The following is a 24,242-nucleotide window of genomic DNA, read 5'->3' as shown; positions in this document are numbered from 1 at the left end:
AGATCGAAACTTGGTAGATCAAGTGCCTTGAAGTCAGAGAGTGGATGCGGCATGAGGAGGAGCCGAACAGATTGGTGTAGTACTCATCCACTCCTTTGGCAATGCTCTCCTGCCCAGTTAGGATTTTTACTCGACTTTGATATGAGCCAAATGGCTGTCCTCCACAACAACAATATCACTCCACGAACGACAAAGACATCACGGCCATAGTGTTGTTCGTGGATGACTACGAGCTCCCTGGAACACTCGAGCTTTCGACCATGTGGGAGGAGACAAAGAAGAGAAAGAAAAGGGCAAAGAAGGAAACAAAAAGAGAGAAGATGAACTGAGGGAAATTAACCACACTATTATATATGTCAGGGGAAAAAGAGCAACCATTTTCGGCAGGAATCCTCCCGCCAAAATTGTGTCAACCTACATGGCATGGGTCAACCGACCACCTGGCATGGTCAGACCAGCTTAGGACCCGCCATGGTTGTCTCACTCACATAATGGACCTAGATGGGTGTTTTTAAACTTATATTACCTACCAGAAGCACCCAACAAACTTTTAAGATTGCTCATGTGCCAACTTTGTCGATCTCAAAATCTGTTGTCTCTATCTCTCAAAGGTGCTCACACAGATAGGGGAGTGCGTGGATGCGTCCATAAAGATAAGTGTGCATGATGTATATAAGCGTCTGCATTTGTACCACGTTCCTCACAAAAAAAGTTAAGGAAGCATTTTACTCTTTAATGGAATTATCACTAGCACGGAGCAGGTTAGAGCATCTACAGACGGGCTTGGCAAATCCGGGCCCTCAAACGCCCGCGGACGCGCCTGGGTGCCTCCGCGGGCACTGACCGGGCACTCCTCAAATCCCATCGTACACATCCGTGTATCTCATATCCGGTCCCTCGAATCCACACTAGCATGTAACATAGATAAAAGGAACGTATATCATCACACAAACATAAAATCGGACAGAGGAATGCACATTTCGATCACCAAAAGATCACCGACGGATGTCCAAAAGATCTACAGTTCATGTAATTCACATAAACGACGGACAAATTTAAATTAGATTACTAAAAACATTTTTTTTCAAGAACATGCAAGAGCATTGCATGTCTTTTCTATTAAGGAAGGAAGAGAAGGTTACAACCAAAGTTCGCTCCCAAGAGCAAAGCCCACCTCTCACACATTACAGAGACTAGTAGAATGCCCGTGCGTTGCCACGGGCTTTTGAAATATTTTGCTGGAGCTATGTAAACATAAAGCATGTTAAATTTCACGTGTAGAGAATAGATATCATGGGCCCAATCGAGTAACAATTTAAATCCACTTCACTTGCAATGTTAATTGATAGCAAAAAGGCAATTTGACCTTGGATACATATAGAACGATTATCCAACTAAAAAGTTGTTACAAATTAAGATCTACTATTTGATGCACTTAAGAAATCTCGCACAATATCAGAAATTTTGTTTTTATCTTCACTGGCATGATACTCGAGCAAGTATAATAAAAACATCTTCCTGAACTTGTACCCATTATGCACAAGCAATATATACAGTTAGCACAAATACTTCACGTCAAAGGGATTAAAATGTCTAACAGAGAATACCCATCGTAGAAACCGGATGAAGTAATTCTTTACCATTCCACCAGAGCATAAATAAATAATAGCCAGACAAATCTCGGTAATTTTCTAAATTAATATTATTTTGAATATAGTGATAATAGAAGTAAAATGTATTCGTATGGTCACAATGCATGGAAATTTGAAGGGAGTGCCTTTGCGATTAACTAACAAGAAATGTATGTTTTAGTCGAGCTCGATTGTCGCTGGTCTTCCTCCAAATGTTTGTCTTTTTCTTCACCCGTCGATCCAACCACCTCCACTACGCCACAATAGAGAGCATCTACATCCGAGCACCACAAACTGCCCCTATACGCCCGGTCGAAAGGCCCGGTCAGAAAAACCGACGCAGACCGATGACTCATAACAACCCTGTAGGCATGGGTTGTCTCGCACCCATCATATCTAACCAAAATCTGGGGCGGATATAGGAAGGCCGCGTCCGCCACATGAGCCTGGCCCAGGCTAGCCCGCGTCGACCACACTTTGTTCCCACTAAAATCCCCACCCGGAGCAAACCCTAACTCCACTTCACTTTCAATCCGCACTCCGTCGATTCACCTCCACTCCACGTCCATTCCCCTCCCCCTCTCTCTCCCAATGTCGACACCGACGGCGCCAGAGGTGTCAGATCCGGCAAAAGAGGATGACTGGGATGCCTTCGTTCGTGAGGCGGAGGGGGACAAGGAGGAGTGGCCCTCCACATCGCGCTATAGCGGTCGTGGGTTGACATGCAAGGCGCCAGCAGCCTCGCCTATAAACATACCAAGAGTAATGTTTCCAATCATTAAATACTTAGTAAATCCTCAAATACCATCTTACAATCCACTGGAACATAGTAGCATCACATCCTTTCTATTTCACAGTCCTCGTATCATTCTAGATATAGGTTTATGTCATTGTGTGAGATTTTCCTAGATGGATCACACCAGTAAGCTTAGCTATTTCCAATATCACCAATCGAACATATAAAAAGTGTATCAACTTACATAGTATAACAAAATTGGGTCTTCTCAAACTTGCTATATCGACCAAAAATTACCAATTTGCCCGCTGTTAAGGAAGTAGAATAAGTGTCACTTGTCCTAGCAGTATATTGTTTATTTTACGTTGTCAGTGCTAGCACGACCAACATGATAAAAGTGGCAAAACCCTCTGAGCTTGTCGTTACCACCGGTCCACCGCAACAGCCCATGCTCTCAATACTTAGTTCATCGAGTTGTGTCATTAACCATTACTTAGTTCATGAAAATAGCAACAATATTATGACCTGGATATAGTAAATTAGCAGGCTAACATAATACAAAGGTAACATGAGATTACCTCAGCAATATCTTAATTATGTTTTCATCAAAGATCTACATGCTTAAATTTCTGCATTCTGATTAAGAAAAACTAAAGGCTCTTTCTTTAAGTATTGACACCTGATCACACGCCTCAATTTTTTATCTTCAAATTTCCAACTTGGCATTTGCTTAGTTGTTATGATAATCCTGCTAGTACAACTATGAAAAATAGGAATCACCATGGTGTTTTCATTTGAAAGAAAGAAACACCACCAGTCATGAGGCCCTTAAGGAATCATGACATGACCTGAATCTGATTTGCTACAAGATATTTGTCCTTCCTCATATTCAGATCAAGTGGGCAAAACTCCAAACGAAACGATGTACGCATGAAAGAAACACTATTTTTGGCATTTGCTAAATAATCATGGGAGTACATAGAAAACAGAAGATGATTTGGGGCTTCAGGGTCCAGTAGTATATATATTGCCTTTTGCTTACATGTTTGATGTGAACCGCCGATGAAGAAAAATGCGATGATTCCGAAGTACGATTTGTCGGGTTTGTAAGGGAGCTTCGCGTGCCTTACTCATAAATTGAAAACCCCAACGATTGTAATGGGAGATGTCCTCCAAAATATTACAGGAATGGACCTTTGATAAGCTCAGTAGAAACAAAGGTGAAAAGATGGAGATGTAGTCACTTCATTGTCAGACTCATTATTAACAAAAACAAAGGTTGGTAAAAAAGAGTGGCTATCTATAGTCTCCAAGTCTTGGTCTGATTTACCTGAACAAAGGCTACAGAAAGAATATACCAGCACAACACCTATCTGCAGCAGCTTTCCGCGGAGTTTCTGAAAATGCATAGCAGAAGGACAAGCAGATTGTCAGATACCAAGCAACTTGTCATAATAATTTGCATGGGAGTTCAAAAAATTGTGTGGGATCTCCATTGCCTGGGTAACTAAACCAGGAGGTTAATATTCCAAACTTCTCTACCAAGCTATATCATTTTGGTAGCTTATTTTTGCTTTCTAATTACACTAGCTGAATGCCCGTGCGTTGCCACGGATCAACAAAAAATATATAATCAAATAGTTGTTCTAAGTAAAATGTGCGTCAAAATGACAAGACATGATTTCAATTCTAACAAATCGATATCTCTCCCACGTCTTTCTTCCTAGGATATCATTGTATCTCTTTAACCTATCCCCCCTTACATCATTTCTTTCTCTTTAATTACCCTTCCTTTCCCTTCACCTTTTTTCACACTGCCGTGAGCAAGGCCCTCTTCAAAATCTTGTATTTTCATTGATGATACTATCAACAAAATATTATTTTGATCTCTTTTTTGGTGGTCAATTAGTTGAATGGAAACTTAAGAAGTACCTCACAACTAACTGGAAAGAAACATGAACTCCGATGAGTATAAAAACAAAATAACAAAAAAATTCTGAAAAAATAGACTCCCATTTTACAGCATATACCATTCCCAAACCCAAAGAAAAAGACCTGCAAACGAGGTATATTTAATTCAAAACAACTGACCTTTAGGTCACTCTCATTAAAAGTTATTTCTGTATCCGCCAAATGACTGGGAGGAGCATTTTCTGTTAAAGCACTTCTCTGTGCAGGGGCAGCTTGAGTTCAAGGTTGTCCTCTTCCTCCTTAAAAGGAACTCCTGACCTCCTTGAGAATAGAAAGAAGCTCTACGTGCACCTTGCCTTCATCATGGTCAAATACAAACTAATAATTTAGAGCCATGATGTCTGCAATAGTTAGTTTAATCTCTTACAGCCCAAAAATCATATGAATTGATCACCTTAAAGTTCCAAGATTACCTTGAGCCTTAGATATTCTTTCTGATTTTGTATAGTTGCATGTCAAAGCTCCAAGCATGCCTGAAAACTGAGAGCGATGTGATAAGTTATGACTGACATGAACAGTAAGTAGCACAACCAACACGAAAACTACGACGACATACTACCATCACACGAAATATGTAAATGTGTGTGTGTGTGTGTGTGTGTGTGTGTGTGTGTGTGTGTGTGCACTATTTAGGTTCTCAACACTATCTCTCATGCTCTTCCCGTTTCGTTTCTCCTATCCAAGTGTCTCATGGCCAATCTAACAAAAAAATCAGCTTCCCACATAGATGTGGCCTTGATCAGTGACCCAGCGGAAGCGGACATCAACCTTCAGGAAGTACTCGTCAAGCTCACCAAATGCCGGCTCACCGCAGAAGTAATTCTGCACACATGAAGACTTCAGAAACAAAAATTAATGTCTTAAAAAATTAAAAGAAGCTACACATATAAAAGTGTAAAAAGGTATAATTGGGGACAAAATTATGGAATAGCTCTGACGAATGCATAAAAGACAGTACAGTACCAAAATAAATTAGTCTATGTGGCACTTTGATTATCAGAGAAGTTTACATGCTCTTAATGTACCCTTGAAGAGCATAATCAAATCCTGAGAAAAATAAAATTATTATCAGCATAAGGAACATACAAGATGTCTAGAAAGCAAATAGCAATGGCCATTTTGACAGGAATCAAAATATGACACATTATTTAGAAAAAAGAGTTATAAATTCAATGTGCAGGCAACATGATACTAATTTATACACACACACTTGTCATGCCCTCAGCAGGAACCATTTGAAAAAAAAGGTAATCAATATTGGTAATTTGGTATACATATACTTGTCTTGGACACAAACCGAAACCTACATGCAGCTGAAATCATGCATCAAACCTGCACGTACAAAATACATCTAAGCTGATCTTGCCATTTCCTCATGGAGAGGGCAGCAATGCCGGCTGAAAGAATAACCACGATAATGGCAACACCTGCTGCTGCTGCAGGCTTTGAGATTCTGTCCAGGTAGCCTGGCGATCGACACGCTCGAATCCGACTCAAGACCAAGATACGGCTCCTGGCCCTCCTTGCCACTGCCGTGATTGTTCTCGGGCTCACCACTCTCAACATCCTGTTCACGCTGCTCAGCAGGTTGAGATGGGGTGTCCAAATCCTCACTGATCTCTTCGCCATTGCTGCTACCTGGAGCTGCTTCTGATGCTCCAACATCAAGCTCATCTACTGCCTTGGAGTAGTCTGATGCATCAGATTCTTCTACCACTGCAGCAACACCCTCTGATTCTGCAATCAAGCCAGCATTGCTTGCTTCAGAAACTGCATCCTGGATATTCAACTGCTCCTCCAAGGCACCGGCACTACCAGGAGTTTCTTCTGACATTACAACATCAAGCTCATCTACTACCATGTCGTAGTAGTCTGATGCATCAGATTTTTCTCCCACTCCAGCATCATCAACTGGTTCTTCTTCCACCACAACATCACCTTCCGGCTCTGCAGCAGCACGCACACGGAAGCAGCAGACATGAACAGAACGAAAGCAAGGGGAAGCAGGAACCTCAACGCGGATCCCTTCTTCGCTGGAGCTCGTGTTGGAATATTAGGCAAGTTCATGATTAATTCCAGTAAATAATTCATGACTAGAAGAGATACTAGCATGCAATAATCTAGCAAACTAGAAGAACAGCAAGACATGCATAACAGCAGCAAACACGTAACAATAGCTGTAGAAACAGACATGAACAGAGGATGTTGGACGTACTGATCGTTAGCTATTATGGGTGCGACAGTGTTGATGACGATGTTGGCGACGATCTGCTGCTGACGGCGATGAATACGACGATGAGTAGCACCGCCCGACTTGGACGGAAGACGACCCGTGATGACGAATTTGAGCAGTCGCGCACAGCGCTTCCCAAAAACCTAATTCGTCCTCTCCCGGTGCAGGATCGCAAAGACGAACGGTTCCGGAGACCTGCTCTCCCACGCGCCGATGCACGCCGTCGTTTGGGATGGAGTAGACTACGATGGCGGCGCAAGTTGTGAGATGAGGCTTCGGTGTGTCTCTGGCCGCAGCCGGTAGCTGTATATATATTAGGACCAGAGGCGGTATTGTGTCGCGACCACAATCCCAAACCGACTCGGTTTCTAATTCGTATACTTACCGGACAAGAAATCAAAAACTTGTCTGCCAAGACATAAAAATAAAACGGCAAAAGGAAGCTGCGCTCCTGCAAGGAGACGGACCGGATTTCGGCGGACCATTCACGCACATGTACGCCTCGCCTCGCCTCGCCCCGGCCCGGCCCGGCCAGGCGAGCGAGCGAGCGCATGTGGTTTTCCCTTTCTCTTCTCACACACCACTTAAAGTGGTGGAGAGAACCCACTATATAAAGAGGTCCAACTCTTCTTCAACTTCCAAGGTAGGACTAAACTTAGCACCACCACTTGCCATTTTTACACATGGGCTTTGAGATTTCAGAAATTGCTATGGGCCTAGCCCATTAATTCTAACAGCCCGCACCCCAAGCTCTGGCTCCGGTGTCAGTGCACGAGCTCGCGGAGGAGTCGCCCTAGGCTCCGGTGTAGAGACGCGAGCCGGCTCTGGCTTCACCGCAGCAACCTCCGATGACAGCAGAGGGGGCCGCGCGGCGAACCGCCGCGGGCTCTGGCGCCAGGACGGAAGCCTCAGCGGCCTCATATGGAGCGGCGAGAGCTGACTGCTCCCCTGGCAGGTGATTTTGCTGTGGTTGCTCTTGTTCCTCCTCCGTACGTGAGGTCGTCCTCCGTGGTGGCAGTGGCGTCGGTTTCGTCGCTGCTCTCGGAGGCGGAGGCGAAGCCGTCCTCGAGGCGCCTGACGCCAGCGCCTAGGGGGTCGGGCTTGTAATGGAGGAACCGCGGCCTCGGCGAGGTGTAGTTGGTCTTGGGGTTGTACAGGGCCGCCCGGGACGGCTCCGCGTCCATCGATCGGCGCCGCGTGCTGGTGGTTCACGCCCACGCACACGGGATCCTCCATCCCCGAATTTCTCAAAGACGGCCGCGAAGGCGCCAAGCAGGAGGGGTCGTCGGCACTGAGGTCGGGCTTCTCCGGCGCGTACTCCACCTCCACCTGCAATAAGCCATGGCGTTAGGACCGAGGAGCAGATTACAGGGAGGCGGAACCGGAGCTCGCCGGGGGTGGGGGTCGGGTTCAGGGCGGGCGCTCTCCTCGCAGGCCCCGCCAGCGCCGGCATTGGCGCCCGCAGCCCTGCTCTTCCTGTCCCTACGGCAGCGTCGACGGCGGGGTGGCCGCGTCCGGTGTCCCAGCGGCTTGGGGCTCGCCGCATCCGCCGCGGCAGCGACGGCGGTGAGGGTTGGCGGTGGGCATGATCGTCATCAGCAGAAGCGAGCGAGGCGACCCCCTCTTCCTCGGCGCCTCCGCTGCGCTCCTTCCTCTCTGTGTCCGCGACGATTTTTGGCAGGAGAGAGACGAGATCGGGAGCGAGGGGTTGGGGAGAGGTGGGGGCGGGACGTGTTTGTGGGCGGCAGTTTATTCTTTTTTTTTTAGCGACGATGGGGTGGGAGCGTGGGCTGATTTTCCGGGTTTCTCGTGCGTGCGGGATCTAGCGATTTTTTTACCGCGTGCCAATGGGGTCGGGGTGCCGGAGGTCGCCTTTAATAGTAGAGATGATTGACCAGCTAAGAAATGATTTAGAGTTAGCTTGTACTATTCCCTCCAGAATAGCTCTGTGCAAATTGAATCAATAATCAATCAGAAGAAAAATATCAGCAAAATGTGATTATTTAGATGAAACAAGAGGCGGTGGTTGCCAACCTACTCCCATAAGTTGAGCACCACCATGCCGGCATGTACGACGAGCACGACAGTGCCGACGTTTTGGAGAAAAAGGGTTCTCCAGCCACATGGACCCACCAACACCAATTTATTACATCAAAGAGGCTAACCAAGTCAACGACCTTGTTGTGTTCTTGGCTCTTGAACTTTTCTCTCTAGCATTTTGGCGCTTATAACGTGTTCTTGCTTATAGTAACTAACCAACTGAATCAAAATTCGTTAATAGTTACCATTCCCACTGTCTGTAACAATCATAGCACATTTAGCAATCAATTGCTAGCAACAAGCATAGCACTGTCTACAACAAGCCTAACATGCCCACTTTTAAAGGACACAACACTACAGAGCTCACAACAAACAGTTCATACTCGGTAGAACTTCACCGTTTAGGTGGCGTCCGACCAACAAACTGCACATCAACAAAAATTGGAGCTCACCTTGGTGATCGGCTGTCAGGGCATCCACCTTCGCTCGTGGTGCTCGAGATCGGCGGCCGACGAGTAGGATATTAAACACGGCGACCGGGAGGAAGGGTCACGGCTGAGGTTGACGAAGCAGTTTACGGAAGCGGCGTCCGGAGGTTGAGGATGCAATCGACGATGATGTCTGTGGATGCATCAGCTCGCAGCCTCAGACTTGACCTCGACGTGCAGCGATGAGGACCGGCGGGCACCGGTCGCCTTAAGCTTTCCCCCGCCTACTGCACCGGGGACACCTCACTCTCTTGCCAACGCTGGCGCTACCAGCTCGTGTTGCAAGCTCCGCAACCGACCAACAATCGTCGCGACAGTCTCCGGTCACCGCCAATGTCCGGCGGCATGGGCCCGACGGCAGGGGGCATCGCGCTGCCATCGATGGGGCAGCCGCCCCCGCCGCAACACCTGGAGCCCACCTCGCCCACGGCGCGCCCGCACCACCACTACTACCTCTTCTCGGGGCATCTAGGAAAATAAATGCATCCGACAGACTAACAACTTTCAGGAAATTAGACACATGACTGGACTGAATACATCAAATCCTTATCATTTTAGCTAACCACTTAATTACCTCCATTATCAGTAATTCAACTACTCACCTTAGAGCTAGTACTGAACTTCAGTGTGTATTATGTTTAATCACAATCGTATCAACCAAAGAACCATTACCACACTACTGTTGACAGCATGCTTGATTCGACCACTTGATGCATGAGTAAAAGTACTTAGATGGCCGTGTTTCAAAAATTTCTCGGTAAACCAAAGGAATCAGCGAATGTAACCAATCATGGTAGGAAACACAAATACAAGTAGAGTTCGACTCTACTGATAAAAACTGCAGACGGATGCATTAGATCCTCTCATGATTTTCAGTCTCTGGCATTTAGTGCTAAACAAACTGCATTAAAATTTTAAGGTCAGAAATTGTTGGAACTTTTAAAACTTGACTTGTTCAGTTCACAGCCTATCTGTGTATGAAAGGTGTAACAGTAATATAACATGAAGGCCACATGCATGATTTTTCACTGAAAGAAGGAAAAGGTCGACACATATAAATATATATCTCCAAACTTCCTTATCAAAGATGAAAATAAGTAGTTCATGCATCCTAATGCAATTTAATTTTTGTTATTAGCAGCATAGTAGTGTTTGTTTGACAATGAATATCCTTGCCTCAATTTGCAACTTGCAAGTGGATGCATATGCAGGATTGCTAATTTAGCAAAGCTTGGGCCTCATACCCGAGGATTCAGAGAGAAAAGCAACAAGATATTGAGCATTGTAGAACTGGCTCAGTTATGAGACCAGCCTGGCAAATTCGTTGATAGGAAATTGACAAGCTTCTTCTACAAGTAATCTAAGGCTGGCTCAGCCTTAGAATGTACATGTCTAGTACTCTTCTACTGCAAGGTATATTACATGTCTAGTACAGAGATAAAACTTGACAAGCTTCTTATTCTTCTTGTACAAGTTATATTACATGTGTAGTACAGAGATAAAATTATAAATTCTTTCCATGAACCAAGACTTCGAAGCAAGCATGAATAAAGTATAGCCAGCACAGATCATGTAATGTTAATTGTGTCAAGAACTAAATTTTCCTTGGTTGTGAGCGAGATTGTCAGCAAATTAGTTTGAATTGTACCTGCATTGCCACAGTGAACCGCTCCTTAGGATCGGGGTCATAGGCCTCAATCTGTTTGGTAGTCTTATTGGTGAAGTAGCCCACAGAGAGATCGTTTTGGGCGAAATGGAAGGTGTACAGTGCCTTGGAGAAGTACTCGGATTTGGGTAGGATCTCATGATAAATTCCACCTGTAGAGCAAAATATCAAAAATTACTGTCGCGTTCTCTGAAATCTGAATGAAAATATGGAATATGACACGCCTTTACTCCTCACCCATTCTGTTATACACGAGCTGGCTTCTCTTGGTGAATTGTTCCAACTCCCAGGTCCGCACATCCAAGTAGATCGGGCTGTAAATGAATGTCCAAAAAAGTATGAGGCTGTAATTGGAGATGAATATACCCCAATTAGATAGCTGTGACTGAGAGTCTGAGATAGATGATGCACTGACATATGTACCGGCCGGCCGGCACCTCCGCGGAGATTTAATGAAAGACATTAGACATGATTGCACGGTATCAGGGAGGGACGAAGCTACATTACTCTCTCGCCGTGATTCAATACTGTCATACATGTAGCTCTCTTCTGCTTTGACATTGACCAAAACTACTGCACCTAATTACACTGGTCATACATGTAGGTTCACATAAAGAAGAGAACGAAGCATCTCACTAATTTGACTACAAGAGGAAAAATACGCCACCGCCAATCCAACTCGACATGGCACGAATTCATCATCAGAGCACGTAAATTTCATTAGCTGGTACCATGAACCAAAAAGATTAAAGAAACCCTGCATAAGCATCTCTGAAACATCCAACAGGAGACATGTGCACGCATTATGTATTTCAGTACCAATATAATGCAGCACAAATCTAACTATGTGAGGAAATAGACAGGGCTCAAGTGAAAATCATCTTACCTGAGCCAATCTCTCCTGCCTCCTCGCAATATTCCTTTCCCTGCTAGCTAGCCTTGCTCTTGGCACGCTTGGCCTCAAACTGGTCAGAGAGGGTCTTCTCTCTTGCCTTCTCAGCCTTGGACTTGTGGATACTCTCCATGAGGACCCTCTTGTTCTTGAACATGTTACCTTGACCTTCAGGTACATGTCATGAAACATGCAAGCATCTCAACACGCTGGGCGCCAAGGCCGTGCTGGCCTTCTCGACCACCGTGCCGCTCTTGGAGATCGCCTTCGCCGTCCTGCTCCTCCCCTACCTTCTCCTGGCCACGCTGGCCTTCCCGCAAGCGCCCTGAGAAGCCCAACCCGTCCTTGCCCGTCTTCCTCGGCCTCGCGCGCCTCCTCCTCGCCGCGCACACCATGGGCGGGTTCCTCGTTGGTGCCGCGCTCCCGGCGCTCTACGTCCTCGATGGCCTCCGGTCCGGGGACACCACGGGGATCGCCGCCGCAGCCCCGCACGTGTTCCTGCTCTCCGCGCAGGTCTTCATCGAGGGGCTCACCGCCGCGGTCCCGTGGCGGTTCTCGCTCCCCGTCAGGGCCGCCGTACCGGTCATGTACATCGCGCGCGGGATGTTCGTGGCAGTGGAGTGGCTCCGGCAGGAGATGGAGGGGGTGACTGCGGCGACGGGAACGGAAGGGGGCGGAGCGGCAGGAGGCTGGGCGGGTCGAGGAGTTCCCCTGCGGCGGCGGCGGCGGCGTAGGATACCTAGTGCGCATCGGACGACGATTCTAGCGGCTGCTATTGGCTGATGGCGATCACCTTCACGGCTGAGATGGACCACGCCGAGGAGTGGACTTGGCTGACGGGGACACGATCTAGGAGGAGCATGTAGAGGAGGGCTGGGGGAGAGGAGGACGGATCGTGCCGTGTGTGTTCTCTTCTTGCCCCAGCGTTCATCCAGATTGTGCGTTGTGGACTGGTGGAGGAGGAGCGGCAGACAACAATACTCAGTTATTTGTTTCCTAATTAATGTGGTCGAGCAATTTAAGGTAAGGTTAATTAATTTTGATTTGGTCTTTAGAGATTGATCGTGATTGATTCTTTCACATAAAGACATTCCTCAATAACTTGTGCTAGAATGGAAAGTTCTAATCCGTTCAAATTTTTTTTTTGTGTGTAAGGGTGACGCGAAACTAAACCGGTGGGGTGGGGGAGGTGACGAAAAAAAATCAGCAAAAAAAAACCGTGGAGACTATACACCAACTGGTCTTTAGGAGCGGTAGACAACAATACTCAGTTATTTGTTTCCTAATTAATGTGATCGAGCAATTTAAGATAAGGTTAATTAATTTAGATTTGGTCTTTAGAGATTGATCGTGATTGATTCTTTCACATAAAGACATTCCTCAATAACTTGCGCCAGAATGGAAAGTTCTGATCCGTTCAGATTTTTTTGTTGTGTGTGAGGGTGACGCGAAACTAAACCGGTGGGGTGGGGGAGGTGACGAAAAAAAACCAGCAAAAAAAACCATGAAGACTATTCACCAACTGCTCTATTAGGAGTAGAGATTTAGTGCACTTGAAACGAGTGCCCACGGTCTACCCTAGCGGACTTCCAGAGCTCGATTTCAGCTTTCAACCTAGTGATTACGCTAGCCGCAGACGAGGCCGTGTGCTCAAAAACTTTACTGTTCCATTCAAGCCAAATAAAAGGGAGCGTGGCGGCGACAACAGTGTTGACTTCCCTTCGGTTTGAGCTTGCCGCGACAGACGTCCACCAGTCCTGAAGCTCTTGCCTTCCCGTCGGAGTGACGCGGTGTAAGCGCAGTGGCAGGAGGGAGTGGTACCATACCTAGCGGGAGAACGAGCAGCCTAGGAGCATGTGGATGGTGTCTTCGTCGATCTGGCAACATAGTTGGCATTGCGTGGTGTTTGGGAGGCCATGACGCGCCAGCCGATCCGCGGTCCATAGTCGTTTCCTAACGGCAAGCCAAGTGAAGATCTTCACCTCAAGGGGGGCCCACGACTGCCAGATTTCCGCCGCACAAGGCACGAACTCTCGCCCAAAGAAGAAGGCACGATAGGTGTCGCGAGATGAGTATGCTCCTTTGGCAGTCTTCCGGTCACGTACCTTGGGCTCCCTTTATCCCTCACCGCCCTCACCAAAGCTCAACTACAACCCCTCATCGACAACATTGCCGCCCAGCTGCCTACATGGCGTGCTTCAAAGCGATGAGTCAGAGCGGTTCCCGGAGCTCGACATTGCGCTGGATTCAATCGGAAATGGTGCGGGAGATGAGAGGACGGAGCGAGAGAGAGGAAAGTAAGTGAGCTAGGATTTCAGAGCGATGAGTCAGATGGGGTTTTTTGTGGGACAGCCGTGGGGTCGGTGGTGGGCCGGGCTTGTCAGGCGGACACGCTCGGGCGTGCCCTGGCCACCCCATATCCACCCCATATATGGCTGGATGTGAGGGGTGCCCGTCAGCCCGGGCGTTTGAGGTCTGTTTGAGGCGTCCGTCTGGGTCAAAAAAATATGATCGGTCGACCGGGCGGGCAGCCCGGCCGTTTGAGGCCGATTTAGGGCGTCCGGCTGTAGATGCTCTTACAAGGCATAATTGGTCCCTTTACAAAGATATTATAGTTTTTTTAGGGGTGCAAAGATATTATAGTTCTAGGGCAGTTATCCACGGCTCAGTGAACTTTTATTGTTGTGAAGGTACAGTGCTAAGCCTCAAATTAGACATGCCCCTCGTTCGATGCGAAAACTAGGGTGCTTTTTAATAAAGTGTATGCCTACATTAGGGAAACGTCTCTAATCCTTGACTGCTCTTAATTTGGTAAATTAATTTGGTCCAACTTCTCATTAATTTTGCATTTAGTATAGCATAATTAATATCTCCAGACAAGATAAGCAAGAACATCCTACATAAACCCGACATAGCCAGCCATCTAGTTAGCACACACCGACATCTGATCATCTTCAGGAGCCATTAGCGCGGTGATCACTAGCCAAAATTTCTAACAAATCTAAGATGAGGACTCGCTGCTTGTTCTTCCTGGTCCTTGCCCTTGTGGTTCTATCTTCAGGCACGTACATTCCTCCTCCAAGCAAATTATGTTCCATGCAGGAGTAATTCTTGTACCTCCATCTATACGATAAAATAATGGTAAAGTTAACCTCGCAGCAGATCTTCTAATATTGATTTTCTCTTCGTTATTTGCTCTGGGATCGATCCACAGGCGTGGCCGTGAAGGTGACGGCGGAGGACTGCGAAACGTTCCGGTACAAAGGGAATTGTAATTTGGAGGTGTGCCAATACCGTTGCAACAAAATATGGGGAAGCAATGCTGTTGCTAGTTGCGAGCATGACTTCGCGTGCATTTGCACGGTCTGTCCTCCCCCTCCAAAGATTTGAACCATCCGTGCTGTGAATGCTTTTCAAGTGATAAGTAACATAGGAATAATGTATTGGTCTACCTGGCTTTGAGCTGCCGTTGTTAAAGGAGAAATGATACTGATGGATGCGTTGTTGTCTTACTTCCTGAGTTATTCTGAGAAGCTTAATTTCTCAGTTTTGTAAAAGCCGGTGCTACGCTCGTCCGTCGTGGACGCACCCCCGCTCCCGCGACGTGCCTCCGCGCGCGCGTCTCGGGAGATCTAGATCGGCCGCCGGCGACTCCCACTTGTCAACGTCTCCTTCCACTCGCCGCCGCCGGAGTGCGCCCGCCGGGCGAAACCCGTGCGACGCGGGCGGTGGCGGGGCACTCCCTTCTTTCTCTGGTCCTCATGGCGGCGGAGCGGGTCGGCTGTTCGGGGACAAGGGGTGCCTCGTCCGGCTGGTCTCCCGGAGGCGGGGACGGCTGGATTCGGCGACGACTGGGCTAGGAGGAGGTGGCGCGGTGCGGTGGGGTTTCGGTCGGGGTCGTCTTCGATCTCGATCAGGATCTTCATCGGGGGCGTCGCACGGCGGTGGCGTGTCCGGATCGGCGGCGGGCACCGCTCGGTTCCAGCCAACCGCGAGATCGGGACGACGTGGCTTCCGGTGAAAATCGCGCCTGACTACGGTCATGGCGGACGATGGCGACGTCTCGGACGTCGTTCCCTTCTCGAGGCATCGTCGTTGCAGGTCACGTCAACCTGATCGGAAGGTTCCGGGGGAAACCCTAGATCTGGATCTACCGGATCGGACGATGGCGACATTTCGATGTCGTTCTCCCTCCTGGGGGCATCTTTTGGAGCAAGTGTTGGCTGGAGGGGACAAGAGGAGGAGCGGCATGGTATCTGACACGTCGACAACGGCGAGTCTCAGCGGCATGGAGCAGCGGGGTCTCACCGGTGGGCGTGTGATGATGGACGAGCGCAGGATGGTGGCGTTGTCTGGCGTCGTGGTGGCGTCGACAGCAGCTAGACCGGGCAAGGTACATGTAGCAGTACAGCACTAAAGATGGATTGGTGGCAGGTGGCTGCGGCGGCCTCATACTCGGCAGGCGTCCAGGTTGAGGAGTGCGCCGGACTGATGGGTGCCCCATACCCGGCAGGCGTCCTGCTTGGGAACTCAGGTCTTAGATGTTAGGTTTGGCTGCGAGGTCTGTTTGGTATTAGGCTCAGACTATCAGCATCCCTTCATCAACTGGATAGGAGTAGCGACAGATGTTGCCTAGACGGTGGCTTTAGTCTTACTGTTGTATGACTTTGTAAGGTCTTGTGTGAATAATTAATAAAGTGGCTGCATGCATCGTCCAGATGCAGAGGCCGGGGGTCCTCCTCCATTTCTAAAAAAAGGCTCGTCCGTCGTGCTCCTGCATATCCCAGGACCCCCTCATCGCACGTCTCTCCTGTAGCACCGGTTGCGCCCTCGCAACACCGGAGGTCCCCGCTGACAGCAACGGCTCGCACCACGGCGGCACGCTCACAACACTAGCTCATAGCGGGGCCATCACCTGTCTCAGCATCTCCGGGGTACCACCATTGCGCTGCTCGGAGAAACCCCGACAGCCTTTGCATCAATGCCGCCGCCACTCACAGCGGGGAGTGGTGCCACTCACAACAACTCCGTTGGCCTTCACAGCAGTGTCGCCGCCCCCTCGCAGCAGAGGGTGATGTGGCTTGCAACATCACCGGACGACCTTGTGCCCTTGATGCTCTCGACCAAGAAAACGTGTGGATGAGGGGCTACGGCTTGAGATAGGAATAGGAGAGCAGTAAGTAGGCTCCACGGGGGCACATGTCGCACGGGAGAGGCAGCCGATAGGGAGCCAAAAAGCAGCCGGGATTCTTATCGTTTTCCATTTGGTATAGGGCGACGCTAGGCGCCGGCGCACCGGCCCAACAGCTGGGCCGGTCCAGCCCTGGCCGCCCGATGCTGCAATTAGACCGTCAGATCTGTCCCTCGCTTTGTCCTCCTCCTGAGTCAATTTTCCAAAAAAAATTGCAACGGCCTGAGCGCCGCCGACACCACGCCATATCCTCGCGAGAAAATAGCCGAGCTTGAAGCACCACCGCGGCGTTCCTCGTCGCCGGTGGGCGCCCTCGCCGGTCGTCCGCGCTTGCCCCAGATTCACGCTCGCCATGGATGCAGCTCCGCCGCCCGCGCTCATCAGAGATCTGCGCTCACCATGGATGCAGCTCCGCCGCCCGGCGCTTGCCATGGAAGCAGCTTCGCTGCCCACGCTCGCCATGGATGGATCCCGCCCTCGCCGCCCACGCACGCCATGGATGTAGCTCCGCCTCGTTGGCGATTGACTGGTTCCAGCAAATAGAATTGCCCGTTGTAGCATTTTTCGTTGTTTGTCGTAGCAAAATGGAGACACGGTTGCAGCAAAAAAGAAACGTCGCCGTTTTCGCTGGTTGTAGCTCGCCGTTGCAGGTAGGAACATTTGCATCACGGAACGGATGTAACAAAACCCATTGCCGGACGTAGCAAATACCTACGACGGTTGCAACAAAAAAGTCGTTGTCGCCGTCGCGGGTCGCAACTCGGCCGTGTTGGATGTAGCAAAACATTATGCCGGTTGTAGCAAAAAGCGATGCTAGTTATAGCAAAACCACGACGCCGGCTGTGTGTTGAAGCAAAACGTGACCCTAGCTGTAGCAAAATGATATGCCGATTGTAGCAAAATCTATGCCAGTTGAAGCATGTAGCAAAACTGCAGCGTTTTGTCATCTTCTTCCACCTCCAGCCGTCGCTGGTTGAAGCTTTTTCAAACTACAGTTGAAGCTTTCGTATGAACTATTGTAGCTTTTTTCTGTGCGTGGTATCCGGTTGAAGCTTAATATACCGCGGGTTGAAGCTTTTGAATCAAACGGTTGTAGCTTTTTCCGCTGCCGGTTGTAGCACGCGCCAATGGCCATAGTAGCACGGCCAGGGAGTTGGGGACCTAGGAGTGCGCCATGAGGACGAGGGGGTAGCTGGCGCATGGCCATGATGTGGAGGGACGCTGTGAGGAAGAAGAACAGAGGCTGGCCATGGTGAGGAGTGTTGGGAATCGTAGCATAATTTTAAAATTTTCCTACGCTCACCAAGATGCATCTATGGAGTCTACTAGCAACGAGGGGAAGGGAGTGCATCTACATACCCTTGTATATCGCGAGCGGAAGCATTCCAATGAACGTGGATGACGGAGTCGTACTCGCCGTGATCCAAATCACCGATGACCGAGTGCCGAACGTACGGCACCTCCGCGTTCAACACACGTACGGTGCAGCGACGTCTCCTCCTTCTTGATCCAGCAAGGGGGGAGGAGAGGTTGATGGAGATCCAACAGCACGACGGCGTGGTGGTGGATGTAGCGGGTCTCCGGCAGGGCTTCGCCGAGCTTCTGCGAGAGAGAGAGAGGTGTTGCAGGGGAGGAGGGAGGCGCCCAAGGCTTAGGTTTTTCTGCCCTCCCTTCCCCCCACTATATATAGGGCCAAGGGAGAGGGGGGGCAGCCTTGCCCCTTCCTCCAAGGAAGGGTGCGGCCAGGGGGGAGTCCTTCCCCCCCAAGGCACCTCGGAGGTGCCTTCCCCCTTTAGGACTCTCCCTTCTTTCTTATCTCTTGCGCATGGGCCTCTTAGGGCTGGTGCCCTTGGCCCATATAGGCCAAGGCGCACCCCTTACAGCCCATGTGGCCCCCCGGGGCTGGTGGACCCCCTTGGTGGACCCCCGGACCCCTTTCGGCACTCCTGGTACAATACCGATAAAGCGCGAAACTTTTCCGGCGACCAAAATAAGACTTCCCATATATAAATCTTTACCTCCGGACCATTCCGGAACCTCTCGTGACGTCCGGGATCTCATCCGGGACTCCGAACAACTTTTGGGTTTCCGCATACATATATCTCTACAACCCTAGCGTCACCGGACCTTAAGTGTGTAGACCCTACGGGTTCGGGAGACATGCAGACATGACTGAGACGCCTCTCCGGTCAATAACCAACAGCGGGATCTGGATACCCATGTTGGCTCCCACATGCTCCACGATGATCTCATCGGATGAACCACGGTGTCGAGGATTCAATCAATCCGTATGCAATTCCCTTTGTCAATCGGTATGTTACTTGCCCGAGATTCGATCGTCGGTATCCCAATACCTTGTTCAATCTCGTTACCGGCAAGTCTCTTTACTCGTACCGCAATGCATGATCCCGTGACTAACGCCTTAGTCACATTGAGCTCATTATGATGATGCATTACCGAGTGGGCCCAGAGATACCTCTCCGTCACACGGAGTGACAAATCCCAGTCTCGATCCGTGCCAACCCAACAGACACTTTCGGAGATACCCGTAATGCACCTTTATAGTCACCCAGTTACGTTGTGACGTTTGGCACACCCAAAGCACTCCTACGGTATCCGGGAGTTGCACGATCTCATGGTCTAAGAAAAAGATACTTGACATTGGAAAAGCTCTAGCAAACGAAACTACACGATCTTTTATGCTATGCTTAAGATTGGGTCTTGTCCATCACATCATTCTCCTAATGATGTGATCCCGTTATCAATGACATCCAATGTCCATAGTCAGGAAACCATGACTATCTGTTGATCAACGAGCTAGTCAACTAGAGGCTTACTAGGGACAGGTTGTGGTCTATGTATTCACACATGTATTACGATTTCCGGACAATACAATTATAGCATGAATAATAGACAATTACCATGAACAAAGAAATATAATAATAACCATTTATTATTGCCTCTAGGGCATATTTCCAACAGTCTCCCACTTGCACTAGAGTCAATAATCTAGTTACATTGTGATGAATCGAACACCCATTGCGTCCTGGTGTTGATCATGTTTTGCCCTAGGGAGAGGTTTAGTCAACGGATCTGCTACATTCAGGTCCGTATGTACTTTACAAATATCTATGTCTCCATTTTGAACACTTTCACGAATGGAGTTGAAGCGACGCTTGATATGCCTGGTCTTCCTGTGAAACCTGGGCTCCTTCGCAAGGGCAATAGCTCCAGTGTTGTCACAGAAGAGAGTCATCAGGCCCGATGCATTGGGAATCACCCCTAGGTCGGTAATGAACTCCTTCGTCCAGACTGCTTCCTGTGCTGCCTCCGAGGCTGCCATGTACTCCGCTTCACATGTAGATCCCGCCACGACGCTTTGCTTGCAACTGCACCAGCTTACTGCTCCTCCATTCAAAATATACACGTATCCGGTCTGTGACTTCGAGTCATCCAGATCTGTGTCGAAGCTAGCGTCGACGTAACCCTTTACGACGAGCTCTTCGTCACCTCCATAAACGAGAAACATATCCTTAGTCCTCTTCAGGTACTTCAGGATATTCTTGACCGCTGTCCAGTGTTCCTTGCCGGGATTATTTTGGTACCTTCCTACCAAACTTACGGCAAGGTTTACATCAGGTCTGGTACACAGCATGGCATACATAATAGACCCTATAGCCGAGGCATAGGGGATGACACTCATCTCTTCTATATCTTCTGCCGTGGTCGGGCATTGAGCCATGCTCAATTGCACACCTTGCAATACAGGCAAGAACCCCTTCTTGGACTGATCCATACTGAACTTCTTCAATATCTTGTCAAGGTATGTACTCTGTGAAAGACCAATGAGGCGTCTTGATCTATCTCTATAGATCTTGATGCCTAATATATAAGCAGCTTCTCCAAGGTCCTTCATTGAAAAATACTTATTCAAATAGGCCTTTATACTTTCCAAGAATTCTATATCATTTCCCATCAATAATATGTCATCCACATATAATATGAGAAATGCTACAGAGCTCCCACTCACTTTCTTGTAAACACAGGCTTCTCCATAAGTCTGTGTAAACCCAAACGCTTTGATCATCTCATCAAAGCGAATGTTCCAACTCCGAGATGCTTGCACCAGCCCATAGATTGAGCGCTGGAGCTTGCACACTTTGTTAGCATTCTTAGGATCGACAAAACCTTCCGGCTGCATCATATACAACTCTTCCTTAAGGAAGCCATTAAGGAATGCCGTTTTGACGTCCATCTGCCATATCTCATAATCATAGTATGCGGCAATTGCTAACATGATTCGGACGGACTTCAGCTTCGCTACGGGTGAGAAAGTCTCATCGTAGTCAACCCCTTGAACTTGTCGATAACCCTTAGCGACAAGTCGAGCTTTGTAGATGGTCACATTACCATCTGCGTCCGTCTTCTTCTTAAAGATCCATTTGTTTTCTATGGCTCGCCGCTCATCGGGCAAGTCAGTCAAAGTCCATACTTTGTTTTCATACATGGATTCTATCTCGGATTTCATGGCTTCTAGCCATTTGTCGGAATCCGGGCTCGCCATCGCTTCTTCATAGTTCGAAGGTTCACCGTTGTCTAACAACATGATTTCCAGGACAGGGTTGCCGTACCACTCTGGTGCGGAACGTGTCCTTGTGGACCTACGAAGTTCAGTAACTTGATCTGAAGCTTCATGATCATCATCATTAACTTCCTCCCCAGTCGGTGTAGGCACCACAGGAACATTTTCCCGCGCTGCGCTACTTTCCGGTTCGGAAGGGGTGACTATCACCTCATCAAGTTCCACTTTCCTCCCACTCAATTCTTTCGAGAGAAACTCCTTCTCCAGAAAGGACCCGTTCTTGGCAACGAAGATCTTGCCTTCGGATCTGAGGTATAAGGTATACCCAATAGTTTCCTTAGGGTATCCTATGAAGACGCATTTTTCCGATTTGGGTTCGAGCTTTTCAGGTTGAAGTTTCTTGACATAAGCATCGCATCCCCAAACTTTTAGAAACAACAGCTTAAGTTTCTTCCCAAACCATAATTCATACGGTGTCGTCTCAACGGATTTCGACGGAGCCCTATTTAAAGTGAATGCGGCAGTCTCTAAAGCATAGCCCCAAAATGAGAGCGGTAAATCGGTAAGAGACATCATAGATCGCACCATATCCAATAGAGTGCGATTACGACGTTCGGACACACCATTTCTCTAAGGTGTTCCAGGCGGCGTGAGTTGTGAAACTATTCCACATTTCCTTAAGTGTGCACCAAACTCGTGACTTAAATATTCTCCACCACGATCTGATCGTAGGAATTTTATTTTCCTGTCACGTTGATTCTCAACTTCACTCTGAAATTCCTTGATCTTTTCAAAGGTTTCAGACTTGTGTTTCATCAGGTAGACATATCCATATCTACTTAAATCATCAGTGAGAGTGAGAACATAACGATATCCTCCGCGAGCCTCAACACTCATTGGACCACACACATCGGTATGTATGATTTCCAATAAGTTGGTTGCTCGCTCCATTGTTCCGGAGAACGGAGTCTTGGTCATCTTACCCATGAGGCATGGTTCGCATGTGTCAAATGATTCGTAATCAAGAGACTCCAAAAGTCCATCTGCATGGAGCTTCTTCATGCGCTTGACACCAATGTGACCAAGGCGGCAGTGCCACAAGTATGTGGGACTATCGTTATCAACTTTACATTTTTTGGTATTCACACTATGAACATGTGTAACATCACGTTCGAGATTCATCAAAAATAAACCATTGACCAGCGGGGCATGACCATAAAACATCTCTCTCAAATAAATAGAACAACCATTATTCTCGGATTTAAATGAGTAGCCTTCTCAAATTAAACGAGATCCAGACACAATGTTCATGCTCAAAGCTGGCACTAAATAACAATTATTGAGGTTTAAAACTAATCCCGTGGGTAGATGCAGAGGTAGCGTGCCGACGGCGATCACATCGACCTTGGAACCATTCCCGACGCGCATCGTCACCTCGTCCTTTGCCAGTCTCCGTTTATTCCGTAGTTCCTGCTTTGAGTTACAAATATGAGCAACCGCACCGGTATCAAATACCCAGGAGCTACTACGAGTACTGGTAAGGTACACATCAATTACTTGTATATCACATATACCTTGGGTGTTGCCGGCCTTCTTCTTGTCCGCTAAATATTTGGGGCAGTTCCGCTTCCAGTGACCACTTCCCTTGCAATAAAAGCACTCAGTCCCGGGCTTGGGTCCATTCTTTGACTTCTTTCCAGTAACTGGTTTACCGGGCGCGGCAACTCCCTTGCCGTCCTTCTTGAAGTTCTTCTTACCCTTGCCCTTCTTGAACTTGGTGGTTTTATTCACCATCAACACTTGATGTTCTTTTCTGATCTCCCCTTCCGCTGATTTCAGCATTGAATATACCTCAGGAATGGTCTTTTCCATCCCCTGCATATTGTAGTTCATCACAAAGCTCTTGTAGCTTGGTGGAAGCGACTGGAGGATTCTGTCAATGACCGCGTCATCCTGGAGATTAACTCCCAGCTGAGACAAGCGGTTGTGCAACCCAGACATTCTGAGTATGTGCTCACTAACAGAACTGTTCTCCTCCATTTTACAGCTGAAGAACTTGTTGGAGACATCATATCTCTCGACCCGGGCATGAGCTTGGAAAACTAGTTTCAGCTCCTCGAACATCTCATATGCTCCATGTTTCTCAAAACGCTTTTGGAGACCCGGTTCTAAGCTGTAAAGCATGCCGCACTGAACGAGGGAGTAATCATCAGCACGTGATTGCCAAGCGTTCATAACGTCTTGGTTCTGTGGGATTGGTGCATCACCTAGCGGTGCTTCTAAGACATAATCTTTCTTGGCTACTATGAGGATGAGCCTCAGGTTCCGGACCCAGTCCGTATAGTTGCTGCCATCATCTTTCAGCTTGGTTTTCTCTAGGAACGCGTTGAAATTGAGGACAACGTTGGCCATTTGATCTACAAGACATAGTGTAAAGATTTTAGACTAAGTTCATGATAATTGAGTTCATCTAATCAAATTATTTAATGAACTCCCACTCAGATAGACATCCCTCTAGTCATCTAAGTGAAACATGATCCGAGTTCAACTAGGCCGTGTCCGATCATCACGTGAGACGGACTAGTCAAGATCGGTGAACATCTCCATGTTGATCGTATCTTCTATATGACTCATGCTCGACCTTTCGGTCCTCCGTGTTCCGAGGCCATGTCTGTACATGCTAGGCTCGTCAAGTCAACCTAAGTGTATTGCGTGTGTTCCGAGGCCATGTCTGTACATGCTAGGCTCGTCAACACCCGTTGTATTCGAACGTAAGAATCTATCACACCCGATCATCACGTGGTGCTTCGAA

General features: G+C 48.2%; 1 protein-coding gene, 2 long non-coding RNA genes and 1 pseudogene across 3 annotated transcripts; 2 read left to right on the top strand and 2 right to left on the bottom strand.

The window, feature by feature from the left end:
* Positions 1 to 3,468: 3,468 nt before the first annotated feature.
* Positions 3,469 to 4,691, bottom strand: LOC141021374 (uncharacterized). Its single transcript, XR_012182498.1, has 2 exons — positions 4,459 to 4,691; positions 3,469 to 3,764 (listed from the first exon to the last, which is right to left on the bottom strand). It is a non-coding gene; the product is annotated as an uncharacterized lncRNA (long non-coding RNA).
* Positions 4,692 to 5,497: 806 nt separating this feature from the next.
* Positions 5,498 to 6,389, bottom strand: LOC141021373 (uncharacterized). Its single transcript, XM_073497013.1, has one exon. It carries the CDS (start codon positions 6,197 to 6,199, stop codon positions 5,690 to 5,692), a length of 510 nt encoding a protein of 169 aa, XP_073353114.1. The 5' UTR covers positions 6,200 to 6,389; the 3' UTR covers positions 5,498 to 5,689.
* A 1,523-nt stretch (positions 6,390 to 7,912) lies between these two features.
* On the top strand, positions 7,913 to 12,440 carry LOC109772149 (uncharacterized; annotated as a pseudogene).
* A 2,056-nt stretch (positions 12,441 to 14,496) lies between these two features.
* On the top strand, positions 14,497 to 15,169 carry LOC141021555 (uncharacterized). The gene is made up of 2 exons (XR_012182881.1): positions 14,497 to 14,718; positions 14,872 to 15,169. It is a non-coding gene; the product is annotated as an uncharacterized lncRNA (long non-coding RNA).
* Positions 15,170 to 24,242: the final 9,073 nt, after the last annotated feature.

Source organism: Aegilops tauschii, chromosome 4, assembly GCF_002575655.3.
Source record: "Aegilops tauschii subsp. strangulata cultivar AL8/78 chromosome 4, Aet v6.0, whole genome shotgun sequence".
NCBI classification, from domain to species: Eukaryota; Viridiplantae; Streptophyta; class Magnoliopsida; order Poales; family Poaceae; genus Aegilops; species Aegilops tauschii.
The sequence above is the reverse complement of the archived record's forward strand: the minus strand, read 5'-3'. Positions and strand labels throughout refer to the sequence as shown.

Coding starts and splice junctions, on each gene's coding strand:
- LOC141021373 (XM_073497013.1), bottom strand. CDS start 6,199: ATGGTAGTAGATGAGCTTGATGTTGTAATGTCAGAAGAAACTCCTGGT.